Source organism: Oryzias latipes, chromosome 9 (assembly GCF_002234675.1).
Source record: "Oryzias latipes chromosome 9, ASM223467v1".
Taxonomy (NCBI): domain Eukaryota; kingdom Metazoa; phylum Chordata; class Actinopteri; order Beloniformes; family Adrianichthyidae; genus Oryzias; species Oryzias latipes.
The window spans coordinates 7,938,738-7,959,598 of record NC_019867.2 but is presented as its reverse complement, the minus strand read 5'-3'; the positions used below and the strand labels follow the sequence as shown (position 1 = coordinate 7,959,598).

Here is a 20,861-nt window from a genome sequence, read left to right as displayed (position 1 = left end):
CAAGGTATACATTATTTGTTTGTATATGCTGTTACTGACAGTTTTTCTCGTGGATCTGCATAAATAATGTGTGCAGGTTTGTACAAAAAATCGTTATGTGTAAGTGGACATGTTTTCTTGAATGATAAAAAAGTGCCAATAACAAAAAAAGATTGGTATGTTTTAATGCTTTATGTGCTGTTTCCAGTTGATATATTACTGATAGTGATGTAACCATGTGCCTACAAAAGAACTAAAATAAAAACAGAAAAAAAGTTATTTTTTGAGCCAAAATTATGTTAAGAGTTTGATTTCTCAGCAAGGTTCAATGGAAATTTGGTTGGCGCTCTCACCTAACAGTGAGGAGGTCCTGGTTCGAATCCTGGCTAGGATATTTCTGTGTGGAGTTTTTCATACTCCTCCCGTGAATGCACGGGTTTTCTCCAGGAACTCCAGTTTCCAAAAACCTGCTTCATAGGTTAATTGATGATTCTAAATTGTCCTCAGGTGTGCATGTGAGTGTTTGTGGTTGTATGGCCCTGCAATGGACTGGCAAGCTGTCCAGGTGTACCCTGCATTTGCTCAACAGTAGCCTCGTGACCCCAAAAGGAGTTCAGCATGTATAAAAAGAAATGGATGGATAGATGGTAATTGAAGATTTAAGATTAAGGTTTTCTAGGTAAAAAGTAACAAGTATTTCATAATCTTAAATAACGACATGGAAAACAATTCTATGCATTTCCAAAATTGACACAGCTAAAGTTCTTTGTTGGGATTGTTGACAAAGTCAAAAGTACAAGTAATCAAATCTGTATGAAAAGAAAAAAGATTCCTGAGCACAAGCAGCACTGGAAAACATGGTTTTAAGAAATTTAGCCAAATCCTTTAATACTGTGACTGATGTTACACGTGTGAAATTAACTGTTGCGTTTTTTCTACAAAGCTTATAAATGAGTGTGAAACATTGAATCCAAGAGTAAACAACTGTCTGTCTAGACATAACAGGAACAAGACATCATTGAAGCGGTGTTCAGTGATAACAATTAGGAATGGTAATGGTTTTTTCCCCTGTTTTATAGGGTTTCCGCTTGCTCATCACACCAAAAATGTACACTAATCTTTTCCATGCAGTTGTTTTCACTCGTATAATAATTCCCAGAACTGAGTGTAGGAATAGATAAATAGATTTATACTACCAGTTTTTCTTTTATTTTGCCACATAAACCTGTTTTGATGTTTCTTGTTCTGTCTGTCCTCAAAACTCCTTTAAAAATCAGACAGGAAGCAAAAGCTGGGAGCGAAAAACAGAACACTCAACCATAAGAGGCTTGTGGACATCTCAAATGCACTCAGAGAGGCCATTAATAAAAATAATTAGCACAGGAGATGGGCGGAAAAAACGTGGGCCAGCTTGGCAGATGTAAAATCTCATTTCAGTTATTTAATTTATCAAAGAGCGAGGCAGGAAATCCACCAATCACTGTGTTAGAGCGCAGAGCTCCTGCAGCGGCCCACTCTATCTTGGAAAGACAAGTGTACACACAAACACATATCGACATTATCAGCAGCTAAAGAAGACCAGAGCGGTCATTACTGAAGGAAGTAGATCAGATATCAACTATTCATCTTGGTCAAAATGATTAAAGATACACAAAGAAACAACGGTATATAAATAAAAGGGCTTTGTTTATTGCATTTAAGTACCTTATAATGCTTTTTGTTATCATACACCACCATTCCTTCATGATAATGTCAACACTAATCAGGTATGGGTAAAGTTTAGAGACAAAGGTGAACATTTCTACTCAAAAAGCTACAACACCCAGAAAGATTTGAGCCAATTTGTGATTAATCATTTTGTTCAGAGTGGGTTATATTGTACATATGTTGTATGGCGAGAAAAAGATCATAAGGTAAAGTCAAAAGGCAATTTTTTTTTTAAATTATAGACATGGTTATGACTTTTTTCAAGGAGTTAAGATTAATAATCTAATCTTGGACGAGACTTTCAGAGCACTGTGGATGCATTCAGATTAGAAAAGCATGACCTTTTCTTTTCTACTGCAAGTTTTGAACTTAAACATTCATAAAACAACTAAAATCAAATCAAGCAGATATGATCAATACTTGACAAAATATCAACTGACAACAGCTATAAACTGTTTTAATCTAATTATTTCCTCATATTCAGATTTAGTATGTAAACATGTGACAACTCAGAGAGCATTAAGTTTAGTTTAATGACAAAAACACACTTCCACAATAAAAAAAAAATGAAATAAAGCAACACCGAAGAAACAGGAGATCGAGAATTATTTACTGAATCATTGGGATAAGCGATTGCCATCTCATTCTCTAAACTCTTTTTTTTGTTATCTTTTTTAACTATCATGCTTCTCTTGTATGACTGTTATTTTTGTCTTAGCTCTGTTGTTACATCTGTGCAGTTCATTTGTTTATTCATAATTTAAACATGAATAACTATTGGTTGATGTGCACTTTTAAGGTTAGCCATTTGAAGGGAATACATTTGAATTAAAAGGTTGATGGTCACATTGATTCTATCAGCGTAAGAACAAGTTTTTTTATTCTTTTTCTTGATAAGTCTTTTTAAAATCTTAATCAATAACTCATAGTTTAATCCAGCCACTTTTAGGAGACAATTTTATAATAAAGCTTTAGTCACATGCACCCATACAGAGGGTTGACCCGTGTCTTGTGTGTGGTAGGTGTATAATGACGTAGTTGTAACGATAATGTAAATTGCTTGCACTTGTGACAAAGGGTTGATGCTGTCGTACAATTCCCTAATGCCACACTAGGTGTTAGTAAGGTGGGCGCATTGGCTCCTTACTTACCATGCCCAATGCTGCATGCACAAGGTGTGCAGGTGATATCCAAGTGCCCGTAGGACGCCTGTAGGATGCCCCCACAAACTGCACTGATTGTATAACTACGTAATTTCGTTGTTTTTTTTTTTTGTTTTTTTTTAACTTGTCCTGTCCAACAGCTAGGCAGACAGATGAGAGCTGAGGGCCTCTTGTGTTGGACATATTTTACTTTAACAAGAGGGGTTATTAATCTTCAGACAAACCAAAGGTATGTCTGAATAAACCCCTTTTGTAATTGAGGCCAAACTTTATTAATTTCAATCATGTTTGAAAATCTTTGGTGTTGGACCGGACGGAAAAGGAAAGAGGGGAAGAAGAGAGAGGGACGTTAGAGAGAGGGGGGGGTAGGAGGGTGATAATAGGAGGGGAAGGGGGGTAAGACCATGAAGCAGCCTAAAGCAACAAGTTTACTGGTTGTTAATCATTATGGTAAGGTTCAAATGTATTACAAAAAGGGCGGGGCCTATCCACACACACACTCAAATGTTATAAACACACCTGCTAGCTGCAAAAATGTCCACCTGTCGACATGTACACAAAACAGATAGTGTTCACACGCATACTTATGCCTTAAAACCAACTAGTGTGAAATATTTCAGTCATTCAATCATGCAAACTGTTAGTGCAAAGATGAGCTAACACCTGTGCTCAGGTGAGTGTTTATGTTCTTCTAAAATGGATGGTGGAACGTGACAAGAACGAGGGAGAGTGCCCAGCCATCCCCACCCCAAGGCCCCCACCGCAGCAGCAGCGGCAGCCGGAATCCCCCCAACGCCACACGAGAACCGGCAGGGAACAACCGCCGCCCGGGCGACCAAGCCCGCCACCCAGGCCAGGGCCAGCAGGACCGCCGCAAGGCCCCCAGAGCCAGAGAGTAGGGAGGCACGGAGGGAAAGAGAGCGCCGCCCCAGCCCAACCAGGAGAGCAACCCCCCCCCTCCGCGCCGGGAGCGCCCAACGCAGGGCCCCACCGGAGAAGGACGCCCACAGCCCCAGACGAGCACCCCACCACCACCCAGGAGTTCCGGGCATCCCCCCGCCCCTACCCCAGGTACGAGCCAGGACCCCCCAAGGGAGACCCGCTCCGCACTCCAGGCAGCCATCCGCCCAGCCCACGGTTGGTCCAGGGAGGAGCAAGGCAGGGGCCCGCCGCCCCCGCCCAGGAGGGGGAACCCCCGGGAAAAAAGAGGGCCCACAAGGGGTGTTGTAAATATGGCCCGACCAGGCTCGGCCACAGTTGGAAATTTGGCGGGGCCCAGCGCTCAGGAGCAGGGACCAGAACCCACCCCCCAGGGACACGAACACCCCCGGCTCAGATGTAATGTGAACCCCCACACCGCGCGGAGAGAGCACCGCCGGGCCCAGGAAGCCGGCACCCCGGGGACACGGCCGCCGTTGCAAAGGGGCCCGTACCCCCCACCAGGGAAGAGGTAGGGGACAGATGGTCCTAGGTCCCACCTTCCTTGCAAAATGTGTGTGCGTGTATGTGTGTTTGAGAGGGTGTGTGTGTGCATGTGTGTGTGTTTATGTTGGGATGTATATATTGAGGGGGGAGGGGTGTGTGTACTAAGCGCGGTGCAGTTAAAATTGGCGGGTAGGGCACTAAGGGGACATCTCCTGATTACTCACAGTGACGTCCCCTCACCCTCCCCACTAAGGGGCCCTAAATGTCTAAGGTGCGGTTAAAATTGGCGGGTAGGGTGCTAGGACGACATCTGCTGCTTGCTGGCAGTGATGTCCAAGCACCCCCCCTACCAAGGGCCCTACATAACTACCTAATATCTAATAGCCAGGGGGAAGTCAAGAAGTGTGCACTTATCACTTGAACAGCACTAATTGGCAACTTGCGCAGGCTGCAGGGTTTGGAGGGGTTGAAATATATGAATAATCCGTACAACATGCCTGCGTCTCAACTATTTCATCAATCACCCCCTACGTGTTGGGTCGAATACGCATTCTTCCAATACCCTTACGCCTTCTCTCTACTCCTACATTTTGCCCTCCAAATGAAAAGTTATAGAAAAATAGCGTCTTCTAACTCAGATGCACTTCCACTTGATGACGTTATCAATGGTCGCTGGTCATCCACATTAGCAAGTAGGGCTGGGAATCACTGGGTACCTCACGATACGATACGATTTGCGATACATTGCTCACGATAACGATACTATCACGATATGGCAATAATGTGATAATCGATATATATCGTCTCTAACAACTCACGATACATCAAACTTTAAGAAAGAAGAACTTGAAAAACTGCTTTTTGGAAAATATTTCCCCATTTATTTTTTGTTTTTAAACACAATGATAATTAAAACTAGTGTCCTATTTGGTGTAATGAATAACAAACTTTTGTGTAACATTGTTGAAATCAGTAATACTCTGTCTTTGACAAACAATGACAATTTTCATTTGGAAATATCTGTAAAATTCAGTTTAAACAATGGTGAACATGAAAAGCAGTGCGATTATAAACAAAATTGCTGTAAACAGGATACAAAATGAAGAATCAAGTACTTGCCAGGCACATTGATATTAACTTTTGAAAAACAAAGCCATAGTCATTGCATTATTTAAAAAAATAGCTGTTAATCAGATATTAATTCTGTGAACAAATTATAGTGTGTTTGTTAAAAATAAATGACGCCGCTTAGGGCAAATGTGGTGTAAACAAAAATAAAAATCTCCCAGAAAACAAAAATCAAGTAGCTAGGAACTTTTCTTTAAGTTATTTGAGACATAAACTGCTTACAAAATAAATGACCAAGGATAAAATACATGAACTTAAAGTGAAACTAAAAGTAAATATCTTTGTGAACAAAACGTTTGGGGAAAAGCTCCATGTGATGTATGTTTATATGTTCATGTTTTTCTTGAGAACCACAGGTTTTTTAGCGTCAAGACGCCGCTCGTCCACCGCTGCTTTGGGAAGAACTTCTTCTCAAAGAAATTCTTCAAGAAAAGTAGAAAGTGATGCCACTCTTTCTGCTGTTTCCACCTCAAACATAGCTCTGGTCTGGGCGTACAGTGCAGGGATAATATTTTCAGTATTTCCGAGAGGGAATGTCGAAATGGTAAATGGCGTATACTTGTAAAGCGCTTTTCTACCTACAAGGACAAAGGCTTTTACAGTCACTGACCCATCCACCCAGTCACACACACATTCACACACTGGTGGCCGCACCGCTGCCAAACATACCACCAGAGGCAAGGTGGGGTTCAGTGTATTGCCCAAGGACACTTCGACTCATGGGCGCCTGCATGACGCCTTGCATGGGCGTGCAAGGCGGGAATCGAACCTGCAACCTTACGATCATGGGTCGACCGCCCTACCGCTGCACCGCTGTGGCTCTAATGCATTCAATAAAAACCGAACTACCTCGTTCTCCACCTCGGTGCGGGGATGGAGCCCCTTGTACATTTAAACAGCAATCCCGTTTGTTAAGACGGTGGTAGCTTCGCCTGGAAAAAGGTATCCGCGCCGGGCTGTGTCAGCTTCAGGCCAGCAACAGCCACGGCTTTCTCACACAACTCCGGGTGATGCAGCTTCAATGCTGCCAGCGCGTCTTTTAACTTGCTGCTCTCACTATTTTCCTTGATTTTCCCCTCCGCCATTTTTGTTTGAATGTGTATTCTTCTTCGTCCGCCCGCGACAGCCAATCTCGCAACGAGCGCCCCCTATCTAGCCTCCGAAGAATTGTCTTACTAAAGGATGATTAATATAACGTTTTACAGGGTCTTCAAACGTAAATAAAAGGTCGATACTTGATGAAGACGCATTGAGAATCAATCACGGGACTAAATATAGCGATATATCATATCGATATTTTGGCACACCCCTATTAGCAAGTAGTTGCCAGTGCTCGGAAAATGCCTAACAACATCAGTTTTATAACTTTAAAAGGCCATGGTAATTACCACGGTGCTGCTTACCCTCGCGGCGGAGGCACAGAGAACACCCTTCAAAACCTGTTTTGGACACCCCTATCCCTCCAAATGCCCCTTCAATCAGAGGGGAAGAATTCAAATTCGAACTAAGTGACCCATCACCCGCAGCATGCCTATCGAAAAACATGCGCATGAATATTTTCGCTCTACAGACTCACAGAGCGGTCTATATGGTGTCAAAATAGAGCCTAAAGTATTGCGCATCAAAACAGTAAAACCGCGCATCAAAACCCCAAATCTGCGAATCAAAATGCATAAATTGAGAACCAAAACCCACAATTTGCAACCAAAAGCCTTTCCCCAAAGCACAATCCTATTTCTCAGCTGCCGATTTGTTTTCTCGCCATTCTGAAATCCTGTTTTTGAGTTGCAGTTTTATTTTGAAACTGTCTTTTTGAGTTGCGCTTTTATTTTTTGAGTTGCGCTTTTATTTTTTGCGGTTTTGATTCTAAAACCTGTCGACACGTAAAAACAGCGACATGTCAGTCAAGGGGAGGGGAGGCGGGACATCCCTGATATCCAGAAGCTCATTGGCTACCGAATAAGACCGAGTCTTACGTCAACAGACCAGTTTAGAATGTGCCGGTAAGTTTCTCATGTTTTTCATATCTTTTACTATATTAAAATATCAAAATTGTACTTTATTTAACCAGAGGACGCCAGCACATTCAGATGAGGAGCTCCCCCAGTAGCTGCTAGTGAAAAAAGATGTTAGAAAGTTAGATGTTGCATGACAAACTATCAGCATTGTTCTCCTGTGTTAGCATGCTAGCTAGCTCAATGCTAGCGGGGTATCCAGCTCTTTTCATGACTTTTGTGGATTAAACAAAGTACATTTTTTACCACAGTGTCAGGATCAGTCATGTCAACCTGGGAATAATTGCCCGTGGATTGTCACTATGGTTAATCAAATAGTTTTTTAAGAATTACATTCATGTGTATATATAAGGTTTTTCAATATTTCCTTAGGGATTACACAGATGGATTGAACAACAAAGCAACATATTACTGCAAGAAAGTGACACCTTTCCTAGTTTGGGATCAAGTTAATCCCTATTTAAAATAAATAAATAAAAGAAACACAATTTTTATTTGAAGTACCAGAGCAAATTTCCCACAGGTGGGATCAATAAAGTTTTTCTGATTCTGAACTGTATTCCAAAATAATTTTCTCAACCTTAAAGATTGCAGGTTAACACAGGAAGTTACCTTTCACAATATGCAGCTACTGAGTAGCAATTAAGGTGTGTGTGTGTATATATATATATATACACACACTCATTTTAACTGTCTTAAATACATTTTTCTTTGTGTGCAGGATGCTGTGGACATTGGACGACAGACTAACTTAAACCAGGCAGAGCAGGAAACTGTTGGAGTTGTTGTTCCCTCTGTGGCTTGTCCTCTCTCCTCTCAGACCTGTTCAACCCTTGTGGGACATCAGAAAACCATGGCCAAGACATTAACATTTATGTACTGATCTATGCATGTCATCACAGCAGGATGTAACAAAAACTAACAATGTGAACAGATCTCATCTGCCTTACAAAATACTGCCCCCCTTAAGAAAATAAATGGCTAATAATCACCACTGGTATTTTGTAAAGCTTCATTTTTTAATGTTTGACCATTGAATGTGTTTTGTACAAAAGACTGATGGTGTTGCAAATATCTTTGAAACACAGAGTCAAGTGCATTAGATTCTGTGAAATTCTGAACCACAATTCAGAGAAATTAAAATAACTGTTTTCAAAACTCCTTAAAAGACTTGAGGTGGAAAAGTCACTGTTTTCGTACAGGCACTAAGAAATGGGAAGCAGACAGTGTGGTCGAAATGGACAACTATTTTAAAGGCTTCTCTTTCAGTTGACAGGAGATGTCTGTGAGCCTGCTGGACAGCCTTTGCATCACACTGGGACGTCTTTGGGGCCTGCATCTGGAAAGAAACAAAAACAGCAAAGTTAATTAACCAAAAAAAGAAGAGAAAAATTAAGATTACATTTTTTTTCATTACCTTAAAGAAGATGTAGACATCCACGTCGTAGCTGCCTCAGTATTCCTGCCTTTTTTGTTATGGTATGCATAACAACGGCCCTTATAGAAAACAACAGACATACAGCAATAGTCAATTTTAAAACCACCACCCAATTAAATATACTAATAATTCTATTGATGTCTAATACTGGAATAATTTTAAGTGGAATAAAACACGTTTTTGCTGGTCTGCTACAATTTACTCTGCTCTGGTTCACTCGAATACCGGACTTCTGCCAGTCTGCATAGTGCAGACGCATACATTTTGAATAATATGGCACAGCAATATTGTTTCTCTAATAATTCCCCCTGTCTGTAAACCCTGAAAAATATTGAGAAACCTTATAGGTTATAACATATTTGATTAACCCTAGTGACAATTCACGGACAATTATTCCCAGGTTTACATGACCGATCCTGACACTGTGGTAAAAAATGTACTTTGTTTAATCCACAAAAGTCATGAAAAGAGCTGGAAACCCCGCTAGCATTGAGCTAGCTAGCATGCTAACACGGGAGGACAATGGTGATAGTTTTTCATGCAACATCTAACTTTCTAACATCTTTTTTCACTAGCAGCTACTGGGGGAGCTCCTCATCTGAATGTGCTGGCGTCCTCTGGTTAAATAAAGTACAATTTTGATCTTTTAATATAGTAAAAGATATGAAAAACATGAGAAACTTACCGGCACATTCTAAACTGGTCTGTTGACGTAAGACTCGGTCTTATTCGGTAGCCAATGAGCTTCTGGATATCAGGGATGTCCCGCCTCCCCTCCCCTTGACTGACATGTCGCTGTTTTTACGTGTCGACAGGTTTTAGAATCAAAACCGCAAAAAATAAAAGCGCAACTCAAAAAATAAAAGCGCAACTCAAAAAGACAGTTTCAAAATAAAACTGCAACTCAAAAACAGGATTTCAGAATGGCGAGAAAACAAATCGGCAGCTGAGAAATAGGATTGTGCTTTGGGGAAAGGCTTTTGGTTGCAAATTGTGGGTTTTGGTTCTCAATTTATGCATTTTGATTCGCAGATTTGGGGTTTTGATGCGCGGTTTTACTGTTTTGATGCGCAATACTTTAGGCTCTATTTTGACACCATAGGTCTACGACCTTGATATTCTGCATGTTTGCCCATTTTTCGCCCGTAGACACACTCAATTAATGCATAATGTTTATAGGATTTTCAAATATTTAGTTGTGAACCAATTCAGCACAGCAAACTAAATTTAAATATTTGTAATAAAAGAAAGTACAACAACAGATTTCTTTCGTATTAAATTTGCAAATGACCCCTATTAAGAGGTGGTGAGTCCAAAATTGTGCAAAAGCTGGTGCTCTCTCTATTTGTGTAAACAGATCTAAATTTGATGAAAGACTGTTCCTTCCTTTGATGCAGAAAGCAAAAAAATAATTTTATAAGAACTTGTGTGTATTGAGGAATTTAAGAAGTTTAAGGCATGCTTATCTGCACCTTCAGAACTGAACAAATACACCTACACAAAGAAACCCATAGCGCAGAAACAGTCATAGTCAGCACTTCAAGTCGTGAAGAACTCCAACTGTGCATTGTAGTGTCGATGATGAAAGACCGGAATATTCAGGAGAACATATGGGTGAACAGAATCAAGCAGAGACGCAAAGGTAGAGTAAACCGAAGGCAGCGAAAAAGCAGAGATGATGATGCAGGAATATAAAAGCTGCCAGTTTTTATCTGAGAAAGGGAAGAAAAAAAGACTCAGCCTGTCTCCTGTCAGAAAATACAAACTCCCACAATTAAAAGCATGAAGACAGAATCCTGAAGGGAAATGTCGTCTCCGTGCACCAAAGCACTGTTCCACAGATCTGAATATTCAAGGCCTTTCCTTTTTTGAAATAATTGCTTCCGTAAATAAATAGGAATTTTGAGACAAATACATAACAGAAATCATAAATAAATGATGGCTGTAAATCAACTTTCAAAGAATGCCATCCGCTGAGTGGAGCTCCATTCTACTCAAGGTAAACCTCTAGACAGAATGGAAAGCAATGAGAAGCATGAATTATATTTGTGTGAAATGTTTCATAATGATTTTACCGTTAGCGAGTCTCATAAGAGGCGAGCCGTAAAATCAAATGTCTCCTATATCACTTCTGTGAAAGTGGGCAATGATGGTTATGATAATAATGCTAGAAGTTAATGGCAACAGAAAGTATCCTACCGTGGTCTGTGATTTTACAGGACACTAGATACAGCTCCTTCAGACTTCGCCCCTCCTTGGCAATGATTTCCACACACCTATAGAAACAAAAAGAGAACAGAGGATGTTTAAAATGTTACCTGGGAGTTCATGTGAAAAGTAATTTGGGATTTTCTTGTTTATATCTTTCAATAGCTTGTTGCAAAGCATGAATACTGAGAAGTATAGAGATTTTCCTTTTTATCTACATATATTTCAGATGACGCATAAAATCAGATGATGCAGGATACAGAAATGCAATCTGATGGTGTTTCTATAGTCAAATAGTGATTGCAGTCATCTGTCAGCTGCCATGCACTCCAGCCTTCTCCTGCAACTAGAAAGTGAACTTCAACTTCCAACTTTTCATTGTTTATTTAATACAGCTCATCAAATATAGGGCCATGTTGAAGGGATTTTGACAATCTCGGTTATGCTCTGGTGCTTTACAAACAAACTGCATTGAATTGGACTAAACCGATGAAGTTAGTGCTCACTGTAGCACGCCTACCTGATCAAAAGAGCATCTAGAACTGACCTGCGAGTACAAAAAAATCATTTTTCTTTGCCCAGCATCCCCAATCCCCACCAGTGAGCTTGGAATGAGCTCGGTACTATCCTGTTGAGAGTGGATGCAACCGTATTGAAAAACAAATGCTACAAGACCAATCCTATCAGACAGATTTTTTTTATTTATTTAAAAATGGCAAACTGCTCCTTAAACTTAGTTTTTATCCACTGACAAAAGAAAAACGTACAGCATTGAATTTTGAGCCAGTTTATTAGTTCCCCATTTGTCATAAATTTAAAAAAAGAAAGTTAAAAAGGGTTAATGTATTTCAACTAGAAGAGTGTACGTTTGTATTTAATTAATTACTGAATGTTAATTGAAATGTTGAATTGAATAAGAAAATAAAGAAGGAAGAGAAGCGTTAATATTTGATCAATGCTGATATTTCTTGACAAACCAGTATGTGTGTAGTGTTTTATCCCTCTGTTGATACTAAACGACTACATATCAATATAAAATTCTGATGTACAACATGTAAGTGTTGTACATCAGAAAACACAGAGGGATAGTTTTGCCCACACCGTCAGACATGCTGCAGTTTCCTCACACTTAAATCCACACTCGTGCACACAGGGGATTATTCCCCCGTAAAGGTTAAACAGCAATGCTGCAGGGTCACAACTGTTCGAGCATTCTTCCTCTACTTCTTTCAACACACGCATTAATAATTAAACACCTGCTGTGATTAAAAAGGATGCACCTCCACCGTGGAAGTGTGTGTGTGTATTTGTGTGCAAGCACACGCACTTATTAACTGTGGGTTCGCTCACTTCAAAGAAGGATATCTGCATTCGGCCCACTGCTAAAGCCCACAAGACCAACAAAGTGTGTGGGTGTGTGTGTGTGTGCATGTGGGAGAGAAAGCGTTCACTGGGGAGGCCCAGAGGCAGAGATCAGAGTATCTGTACCAAACGATTCTCTCAAAATGCTTCTAATGAGAGGAGTGCATGCAACAACTGGATTTTGATCTGAGCATTTGACCCATTAACCCTCAAGAGAAAATGTTTTGATCTCTCTGCATGTGCATAATCATCAAGATGAGTGAAACACAACCAGACCGAGCGGTTCTCAGTGGTTCTGTTGACATCCCTGCTGTCACTGAGCTCTGTGTCAAAAAGAAATATTGAGCCGCTTGTTGAGGTTTGTATTTTACAACGTGCACATGAAGCCTAAATGACTGACAGCTGAGCTCATATTCATATTCCCACACTATCTGGTGGTTTACTGCACCACAACCCGCATAAGCATTAGAACTTGTTGCAAGAATTCCAGCATTGTTCCTTTCAATCCCAGATCATCCGCATGTAGCAAACAGGAGTGAAAATTGGATTTGGATTGACTGGGAATTCATGATGGTGAAATTTGGACCAAAACTACAAATTTCTGAATGCTTTTGCTCCAGGATTCACTTAAGAAGGCAGAATCTGTGGATGTCAGCTGAAGTGTGATATATCGCACCCCATGATTGAAATAAAGGCAAAAAGATACCACCAGTAGGAAACCTGAAATGTGTGACACATTTCTCAAATCCCCAAGCTTTCAGTGGTTGTTACATAAACTTCTTTGTCTTGTTTGGTTCCCTGGATCTGGTTTTCCTGTTCTGGATTTTAAAGCATGTTTTGTTTCCATGTTCCAGTGCAGATTTTCCATTATCATGGTGTCCTTTTTCTACTTTGCGAGTATCTTCCCCACCTCTTCCTGCGTATCGTGGTGTCTGCCCCACCTCCCTTTTTTTTTTTCTGCCACCATCTTTCTATCTGACAGTTCAAGGCAGCTTCCATTTCAAATGAAACAGAAGACCTGTTGCAATTGGTCAATCCTCAACCAAGTCTCAGCTGCAGCCAATCTCAGATTAGATTTTTGTTAAGCCTGGAGCATCACAATATCAAGCTGTGTGTCTTGGCGCTACAGCATTAAGGCTGCTAATGAATAATTGCCCTGGGAAGGGCTGGTGAGGAAACATAAAAAAGAAAATGGCAATTCAGGGATGCTGCGACGAGGGCTGAGCGCATCCTCTGGGAGCTTGTTACACTGCGCCTAGGTCCCCAGAGTGGGAGCAAAAGCAATTAGATCAGAGATCAATGAATGAAGGAGGGAGCAGAGAGACAAGGGAAGCAACTACGGCAGGAAGCAAAGTAAGTAGAAATCACTATACAGTAACAGAGTGGGTGCATCATGAGAGAGCAAAGAAAAAGTGAGGGGTATAGTGACAATAAATGAGAAGTGACCAAAGATATGAAGCAGAAACATCAAAAACATTAAGAAATACTGATATAAGGTATCAAAATTACATTTTTTTCAGTTCTTGAGACAATGAAAAGAAATGAATTGTGTGCTTTCTAGGAATTTTAAGGGGGCATGTGCAAACTGACAGAAAAATACAGAGATAAACAACAGCAAGGTGACATACAATGAAACAGCCAAAAAAAAAAAAAAAGAAAGATGGAAAATCTTGTGGTGTTGCTGGAAGATGGAAAAAGGCAGGACGACTAAGATAGTTATAAATGAATAAAACAAGTTTATGAGGGTTGGTTGAAAAGAAAGTACAAAAAAAGATGAGGGCTTACACAAAGGTGTGCGGGATGAAGGATTAGTTTAAAGAAAAAGCAGGAATGAGGGCGGATTGATGAAGTGAGAGAACAGTCCGGATGGTGAGATTACTGCATGTGAGGTGGGGAAATGAATGAAAGAAAAAAAAAAGTGTAATGACCGCAGGCGGGGACACAATGGATTCACGTTACAAAAGTGGAAAAGTGGAAAAAATATTTAAACTGCTGATGGGATTTGGGAAGACGACAAAACAACATAAAAAATAAATAGAAAAAGGTTTGGAGGGAAGCTAATGGGAAAGATTTGTCAACGATGAGGAAAAACGAATAAAAAAAAGTGCAAAGAGCAACAATTTAAAAGAAAGAATAGTGATGACGAGTGACAGGGACGCTCAAGCAAGTTATCTCTGCGACCACGGGGCAAAAGGCCGCTTTAAAGAATATCACTGAAGTATTAAAAAAGCCCTGAGAAAGCATTTTGTTATAGTTATTTAGCTAGCCGAAGCACAGCTCACAGCCATTTTTGCCAATTTAATGACAATAAAAGCGTTTCCATGACAACTAAGTACTGCATGTGTAAGTGATTAGTGTAACCAGCTGCCAGGAGGGGATAGAGGACCAAAGAGTGTGAGCCTCATTTAGGGTCAGTGTGTGGCTTATTGTCGCCCTACTGCTGGCACAAATAGCCAGAGGTAAACAATAAAACTGTCACTCCTTTCTCTATCTCCATCCAACAGACACACAAAAAGAATTGAACTTTTCTGCTGCTCTTCCAGGAATCGGAGAAAAATCGTCATCGTATGAGAAAAAAGTTATTCACACATTTTCTCTCCAAATTGAATCAGTCTCTTCGCATCACAGCACCTCTGAGGACTCTGCTCAACCTCAAACATCTTTCCATCTCTATTCAGCTTTCTTGGCCGACATCTGACTCTGCCTGCCAAAAGAGAGAAGCTTTTGTTTAACTCCATCTTCACAGTTGGAGAGGTTTGCCTGAAGATGATTTAGTACATCTTCATGCAAAGGAAAATGAAGTTTTCACTTCTTTGTTATATAGACACCTGATAGATCAGATTACAACTTCACAAACTCCCAAAAACTGGTGTTCTTTAAATCACTGTCAGCAGAAAATCCACTCTCTCATTATGTTTGAACAAAGGTATGTTTGCCAATAAATAAAGCAACACTTAATTTTCTCTAAATTTAACTTATTATTAATTCTTAAGTCTTTTAATGTAAATATTTGACAGACTGAATATTGCGATTTAAGGTGAAATTCTCTGCCCTTGTATTTTTAGTTTTAATACTCTACATTAAAGTTTGCTGTGGTTCCCAAATGTATGCAGGCTGCCATTGAACGAAATATGATAAGATATTGATAATTATCATCAGGCTTTATAAACGTAAATCACATTCCTATTTCTGATTTACATAAAAGCCCACCATTGGCTTTAATATAAATCAGAGTTTTTAAAGCCTCAGAGGGTCTCTCAATTACTTATTTTTAATTCTTCTTAAAAGACGAAAAAAATCTAAAATAAAATATAAAAAGAATCCATAAAAATATTCTTCATCTTTAGATATAAAAGAAATGTACACGTAGTTTCTCTAGAGAGTATGTAGAAGTGTAATTGTAGCAACAAAGTCTGTCTAATTCAACAGGTCTCATCTATTTACTCAGCTGTTGGACAGACAAACATGGAAAATAAAGCCAATCATAATCAACAACTAGTTTTCTGAAAATGTTATTGATGTCAACTTAAGAGGACCTCTGGGTTTTGATGTTTTTTTCCAGTAATACAACGGAGAGTTACCTATTTTTAAGTAGAGGAACAAAAACATTAAAAGTGCTTAACTCTTAAATTAGAGGATTACATTTCTCAACAATACGTGGCCTTGGACTAGTCGTCTGCACGTGGATGCATCAGAATGGAGCAGAGCAGGGATCTTACGGCTTAATGCTGTAGGTCCCACATGACACCTACAAGCTTTTTCATCTGCCTCTGATTTCTTATCGGAATAAAGAAATTCTCAGAAATCAGACTTTCAGCTTAATTTTTGTCATCCATGTCCTCCATCATCAGAAAAATGCCATAAAAACATGTTAAAAACACCAAAAACTATTTTCATTGGAGTAGGTCTTTAAAAATATCATGGTCTATTACATTCAAAGTTATACTGAAGGACTCTGGGCTGTCTCCAACCTTGATTTGAAAAATCGAGGCTCCTCCCTTTTTTGTGTGTTGTTGTAGACCATGAGGGTAAACCTTGACAAAGCCTTGTAATCAGCCATTAATCCAGATCAAACTTAACCACCTCCTTAAGGATTTTACTATATAAAAGCTGCAATTAGAAAACCTGTGTTCTTTTAAAGAAATAATCTCTTACCATCCTTTTTAATATCTAACTCGGCTTTATTAATTTTAAGCTGATAGGCTGCTGATGAAAGTTTTTATCACTCAAAATCAGTTCATGCAGCGCGCTCAACCACGCACTATCCTTGTCTTGTGTAATAATCCATGAATGATCAAGCATGTGCCTGCTGGTTTTAAATTGGTTAACTTCTGTCACAGAGATTATGTCTGTGGAGCACACTGTTGGAGCTCTCCCAGTCTAACCACCATATGTCCGCACACAGCAAACTAGAAAGTGTCTGTAAGAGGCTGCGGGGGCCACAAAGGAAAGGGAGAAAACTGTCTGAGGGACAGTCTTAAGCCTGTGAGCGTGCCCAGTGTGTCATTTGTGCACGTGTCTCTCAGAGGTGAAGCTAATCTCCTTTTATGCAACAGGCCCAAAGGTATCCAAGCAGACAGGCAGCACGGGGAAGAATAGCAACAATAGTCGAGAGAAACAGAGGTCCATATTTATCACAAAGGCTGCAGATAGTCTTGCAGCCAAGCAACATGTGTAGCGCTCCTCTTTAGCTAGCCGACCACAATGGAGCGGGAACAAAGACGCGGCTGGGAGAGTGACTGTAGGTAGGTGCGCTCGCACAGCGCAGACCAGCACAAGCCCTCGTCTCATCCCGCTCCTCACACGGCCAGCAATTACACGGCTGTCCGCTCGCACAAAAGAAGCAGGGAAATAAAAATGGAAGATTTTTCCAAAGACGGCTGGAAAAACGAAAATATGTTAGCATGAAATGAATAAAGAAAAGCAGTTAAAGGTTTAGGGAGAGGACAAGAACATAAAAAGGGGGAAGGGGTGGAAGCAGAAGTGTTGACACGAAGACGTCAGACTTCCATGCCTGTTTTTTAATGAAATGGAAGGGCGGAGAAGCAGAGAGGACAGCGAGGCAAGACGCGGTTTATACTTCTGTGGAGAACAGTCTTGCAAAACTATCCTTGCTGTAAATTTTCTTTATATCACCCATAAATCCATACGCAAAAGAAGCTGAGCTCTGCTTGCTTATAGAGGATGCAACACTTGAGTTTCAGAAAATGTCTGCACAAAAAACAAAAGTGGGGCAATTTCATTGGGCCAATATAAAAGAATATAAAATATCCAATACCTCAAAAGAGCTCTTCAGTAAGCGAATACTTGGTAGTGAAAGCAAACCACATTCTTAAAAAAAAAATTGTTTTTATAGAATGACAGGAGCTCTTTTAATGACTATTCCTCTAAAACAGCTGACCTTCTGATTAGATTTGCAGACTTCCACTGCTGTTTACCTGCAATTTAATAGAAACCAATGGAACTAAAATGTTATCCTGCCAAAATAAATCACTTTTTCTCAACAGATTTCCAGGTTAAAGCTGTTTAAACTTTAAATCATGACGTGCTAATAAACGTGTTATATATTTAACCTAAGTTAGTAAATTCTAAAACACACACCTTTTACCCATATCTGCTTAAGCGTGTCTGTGACTGAGTGTTTGGCATGTGTGGAAGTTTCCAGCAGCATGAATCACGATCTGCTTCGGCAATTAGGGCCTGGATGATTTCCCAGGCTAGCCTGCTGTACCCTCTGCTCAAATGAGTATCACATTCCTATTGTGCTCCACCACCGTTAATCATGTTTTCAAACCACTTTGCACACCAGCAGGGCATTCTAGCGGCTTGTCATTGGCTTGCTCAAAAATGTGCCAATGGGATCATAACTGGAGATATAACTGGCCATCATCCTCGGCTTTCCCGTCCAACCCGTGAATTTTCTGTTTGTCCGTGAAAGATGGAGTAAACATTAAAGAAAATTGGAGAGACTGGAGGAAACACAAAGGATCTTATTGGTGGTTGTTTTTTTGGGTTCTCTTTCTTTATCGTTAAAGCTTCTGTTAGTAATACTTTGGAGATATGTATTCAAAAGATTAGATAAAAGAAACTTTCTTGTAGCCAAATTATGGTTTTTCCAGCTTCTCCAATAAATGCCGTAAAAATATTTTTTTAGAAAACAGACAAAGTCAGCTGGGCCTTTAGTGAGGTAAAAAGGCTGTTGAAGATCTGCCACAAAGACAGACTGGTACCTCATCAACACTGTCAGGACTCCATGATTGCATAAACAGCATTTCAAAGTAGCTACTTGGCTGCCAGCAGAAACTGGACTGGCCTGCCATCACTCATACTACATCTCTTTACTCAGCCACTGGTATTCCTTCATTTATTCCGACCAAGCAGCCTCCCTAAGGACATGCGAGTGAGACATTCCCTTTAAATGAACAACTGGCTTTCCGTGAAGCAATGCCATGCCACTATCTGCGTCCACGGTCAGCCCACTGCAGCCACAACACAATAAATAACTCAGGAGAGGATGAGCAGTGCCCTGTAGCAGATGGCGATAACACCTACACCCTCAGGTCTGAGCTGACACAGTAGTGTGTTCATGTGTGTGTGTGAGCTTGAATGAGTGCAGGGGGAGAAATGTATTGGATCTGCGCCCGTGTGAGATGAACAGTTAGGTTAACAATTGGCTGCCCCCGGAGATGCATTTGGTTATTTGTTGTGAACTCCTTCTTTCAGAGAAATGTGGTCAGCTGCGCCTGGAAAAAAAATAGCTGTGAAAACTCCTCAGTGTCCTCCTCATCTGGCTATTCAGGAATCATGTTTTTTGGAGAGTTTTTTTTTTTTTAACTTGGAAACACAAAAAGTCTCAATGTCTGCAAATCTCTTTAACAAACCAGTTTTTAAGACTCCCTCATTTAAAGGAACACATAATGCTGTTAACTTTTAAGTTACCAAGCTGCCAGTATATTCAAATCAAAGATCATTAAATACAAAAGCATTTCACTTTGATTAAATGTGATTCCTCCAGAGAAGCTAGGAGAGCCAAGAACTACTTTCTTATTTCAAAATTTGGTCTGAGGCAGAGAAAACGGCCAGTTTAACGGGGATAAATCCAGGCGAACACACCCCACAGGGTTGAATATCATAACACTACTCCTGTACCAGAAGTGTTGAGAGGTGAGCCATCACAAAGTTTACCAGTGGGCCTGCCACAGTGGCAGTCGGTCTACACTCTCCGCCCACTCAGTCAGAGCTAATTGCTCTGTACTTTGATTACCAGCATCTATTTTAATGAGAGGTCCTCAGCGCATTCTCTCCAGCCTGTTTTCTCTGTCAAACATGCATGCAAACACGACAAACAAGTACAGTAAAGTACACACCGTACAGTAAGAGCGCACAATTAAGAAAACAATATTGTGAGCCAGGTTTGTCCCAGTGGAAGGAAACTGGAGGGTGTTCATTAGGCTAATGGATATGAAGAGGGAAAAAAAAGAGGAGATGAAGGGAAAATGGAGAACAGGGAAGGATGAGGTTGCTGAATTTTACCAAAACAAATTTAGCACAATAGTCCAACATGTCATACCACAGTGCGTAGTTTCCTCTCTGCTATTATAGAAAGAAGAACTTCAATTACGCAAAATGGCTTTAATGAGACAGACTTCTCCCTATATGTCATCTCCTGTTGAGAAAAAATGTACCAGAGGATTTTGTTGTTGTTGTATTTTGCTGTGCTGCTGCAGCTTGGCCGGATGGTCTTAACTTTATTATGATCGCCGGGTTTCCAGCTCACACAGAGATGCCAAAGCATAATCAATGGCCTCACGTGGTTCTAAAGACTCTGAAGGAGCAGAAACAGTGGATACCAAACTGCTGATCAATAACTATAATTTGTGCTTCCCATTCTGTCTTCAGTGATCTTTTACTCTGTCACTGACACTGTCCAAGTTACAAACCATTTTATTTGTTTCTACTGAGAAAAAGGTGTCAGCAACTTGTAGTAGTGTAGCAATGTATTACCTGGGAAATGCATCAATTCAACAAAATTAACGAATCATCCATCTATCCAATTCTGTTAAGTTGGTTAAGACTGTCCTGACTTCTTCAAGGCAAAAGAAGGATACACCCTTGCCAATTCACCAATCTATCAACGGGATCACACACACTAAAGGGACAACTGAGACACTAACCAATCTAAGGAATATGACTGTGGATTGTGGGAGGAAACCGGTGTTTCCGGAGAAAACGTCCGCACGGACAGGCTGAACATGCAAACTTAACATAGAAAATAGCCATCTGCTATACAAATCATGGCCATCTAGCAGTGTGGCAACAGTTTTAACTACCACACCACTGTGCAGACCATTTAAAAATCAAACGCTACAGGAAAAAATGTCAACTGTGCAATCATTTGATAGATAAAAACTGGGATACCAGCCCGGCAGAGCTTTG

General features: G+C 40.4%; 1 protein-coding gene and 2 long non-coding RNA genes across 5 annotated transcripts in view; 1 reads left to right on the top strand and 2 right to left on the bottom strand.

Annotated features, from left to right (window-relative positions):
- Window positions 1-20,861, bottom strand: part of fbxl17 (F-box and leucine rich repeat protein 17) — a 225,078-nt gene that overhangs the window by 56,563 nt on the left and 147,654 nt on the right. For both annotated transcript variants that reach the window (XM_004072302.4, XM_020705797.2), the window contains exon 9: window positions 11,055-11,131. In XM_004072302.4, coding sequence (XP_004072350.1) covers window positions 11,055-11,131 — 77 coding nt within the window. The remainder of the gene's footprint in view (window positions 1-11,054; window positions 11,132-20,861) is intronic.
- On the top strand, window positions 7,352-8,798 carry LOC111947882. 2 transcript variants are annotated; one of them, XR_002873841.1, is made up of 2 exons: window positions 7,352-7,405; window positions 8,139-8,415. It is a non-coding gene; the product is annotated as an uncharacterized LOC111947882 (long non-coding RNA). The 2 variants fall into 2 exon arrangements; XR_002873840.1 differs by lacking the exon at window positions 7,352-7,405 and adding an exon at window positions 7,636-8,064 and having other exon boundaries at window positions 8,139-8,798.
- Window positions 8,572-9,579, bottom strand: LOC111947881. The gene is made up of 3 exons (XR_002873839.1): window positions 9,541-9,579; window positions 8,835-8,914; window positions 8,572-8,756 (listed from the first exon to the last, which is right to left on the bottom strand). It is a non-coding gene; the product is annotated as an uncharacterized LOC111947881 (long non-coding RNA).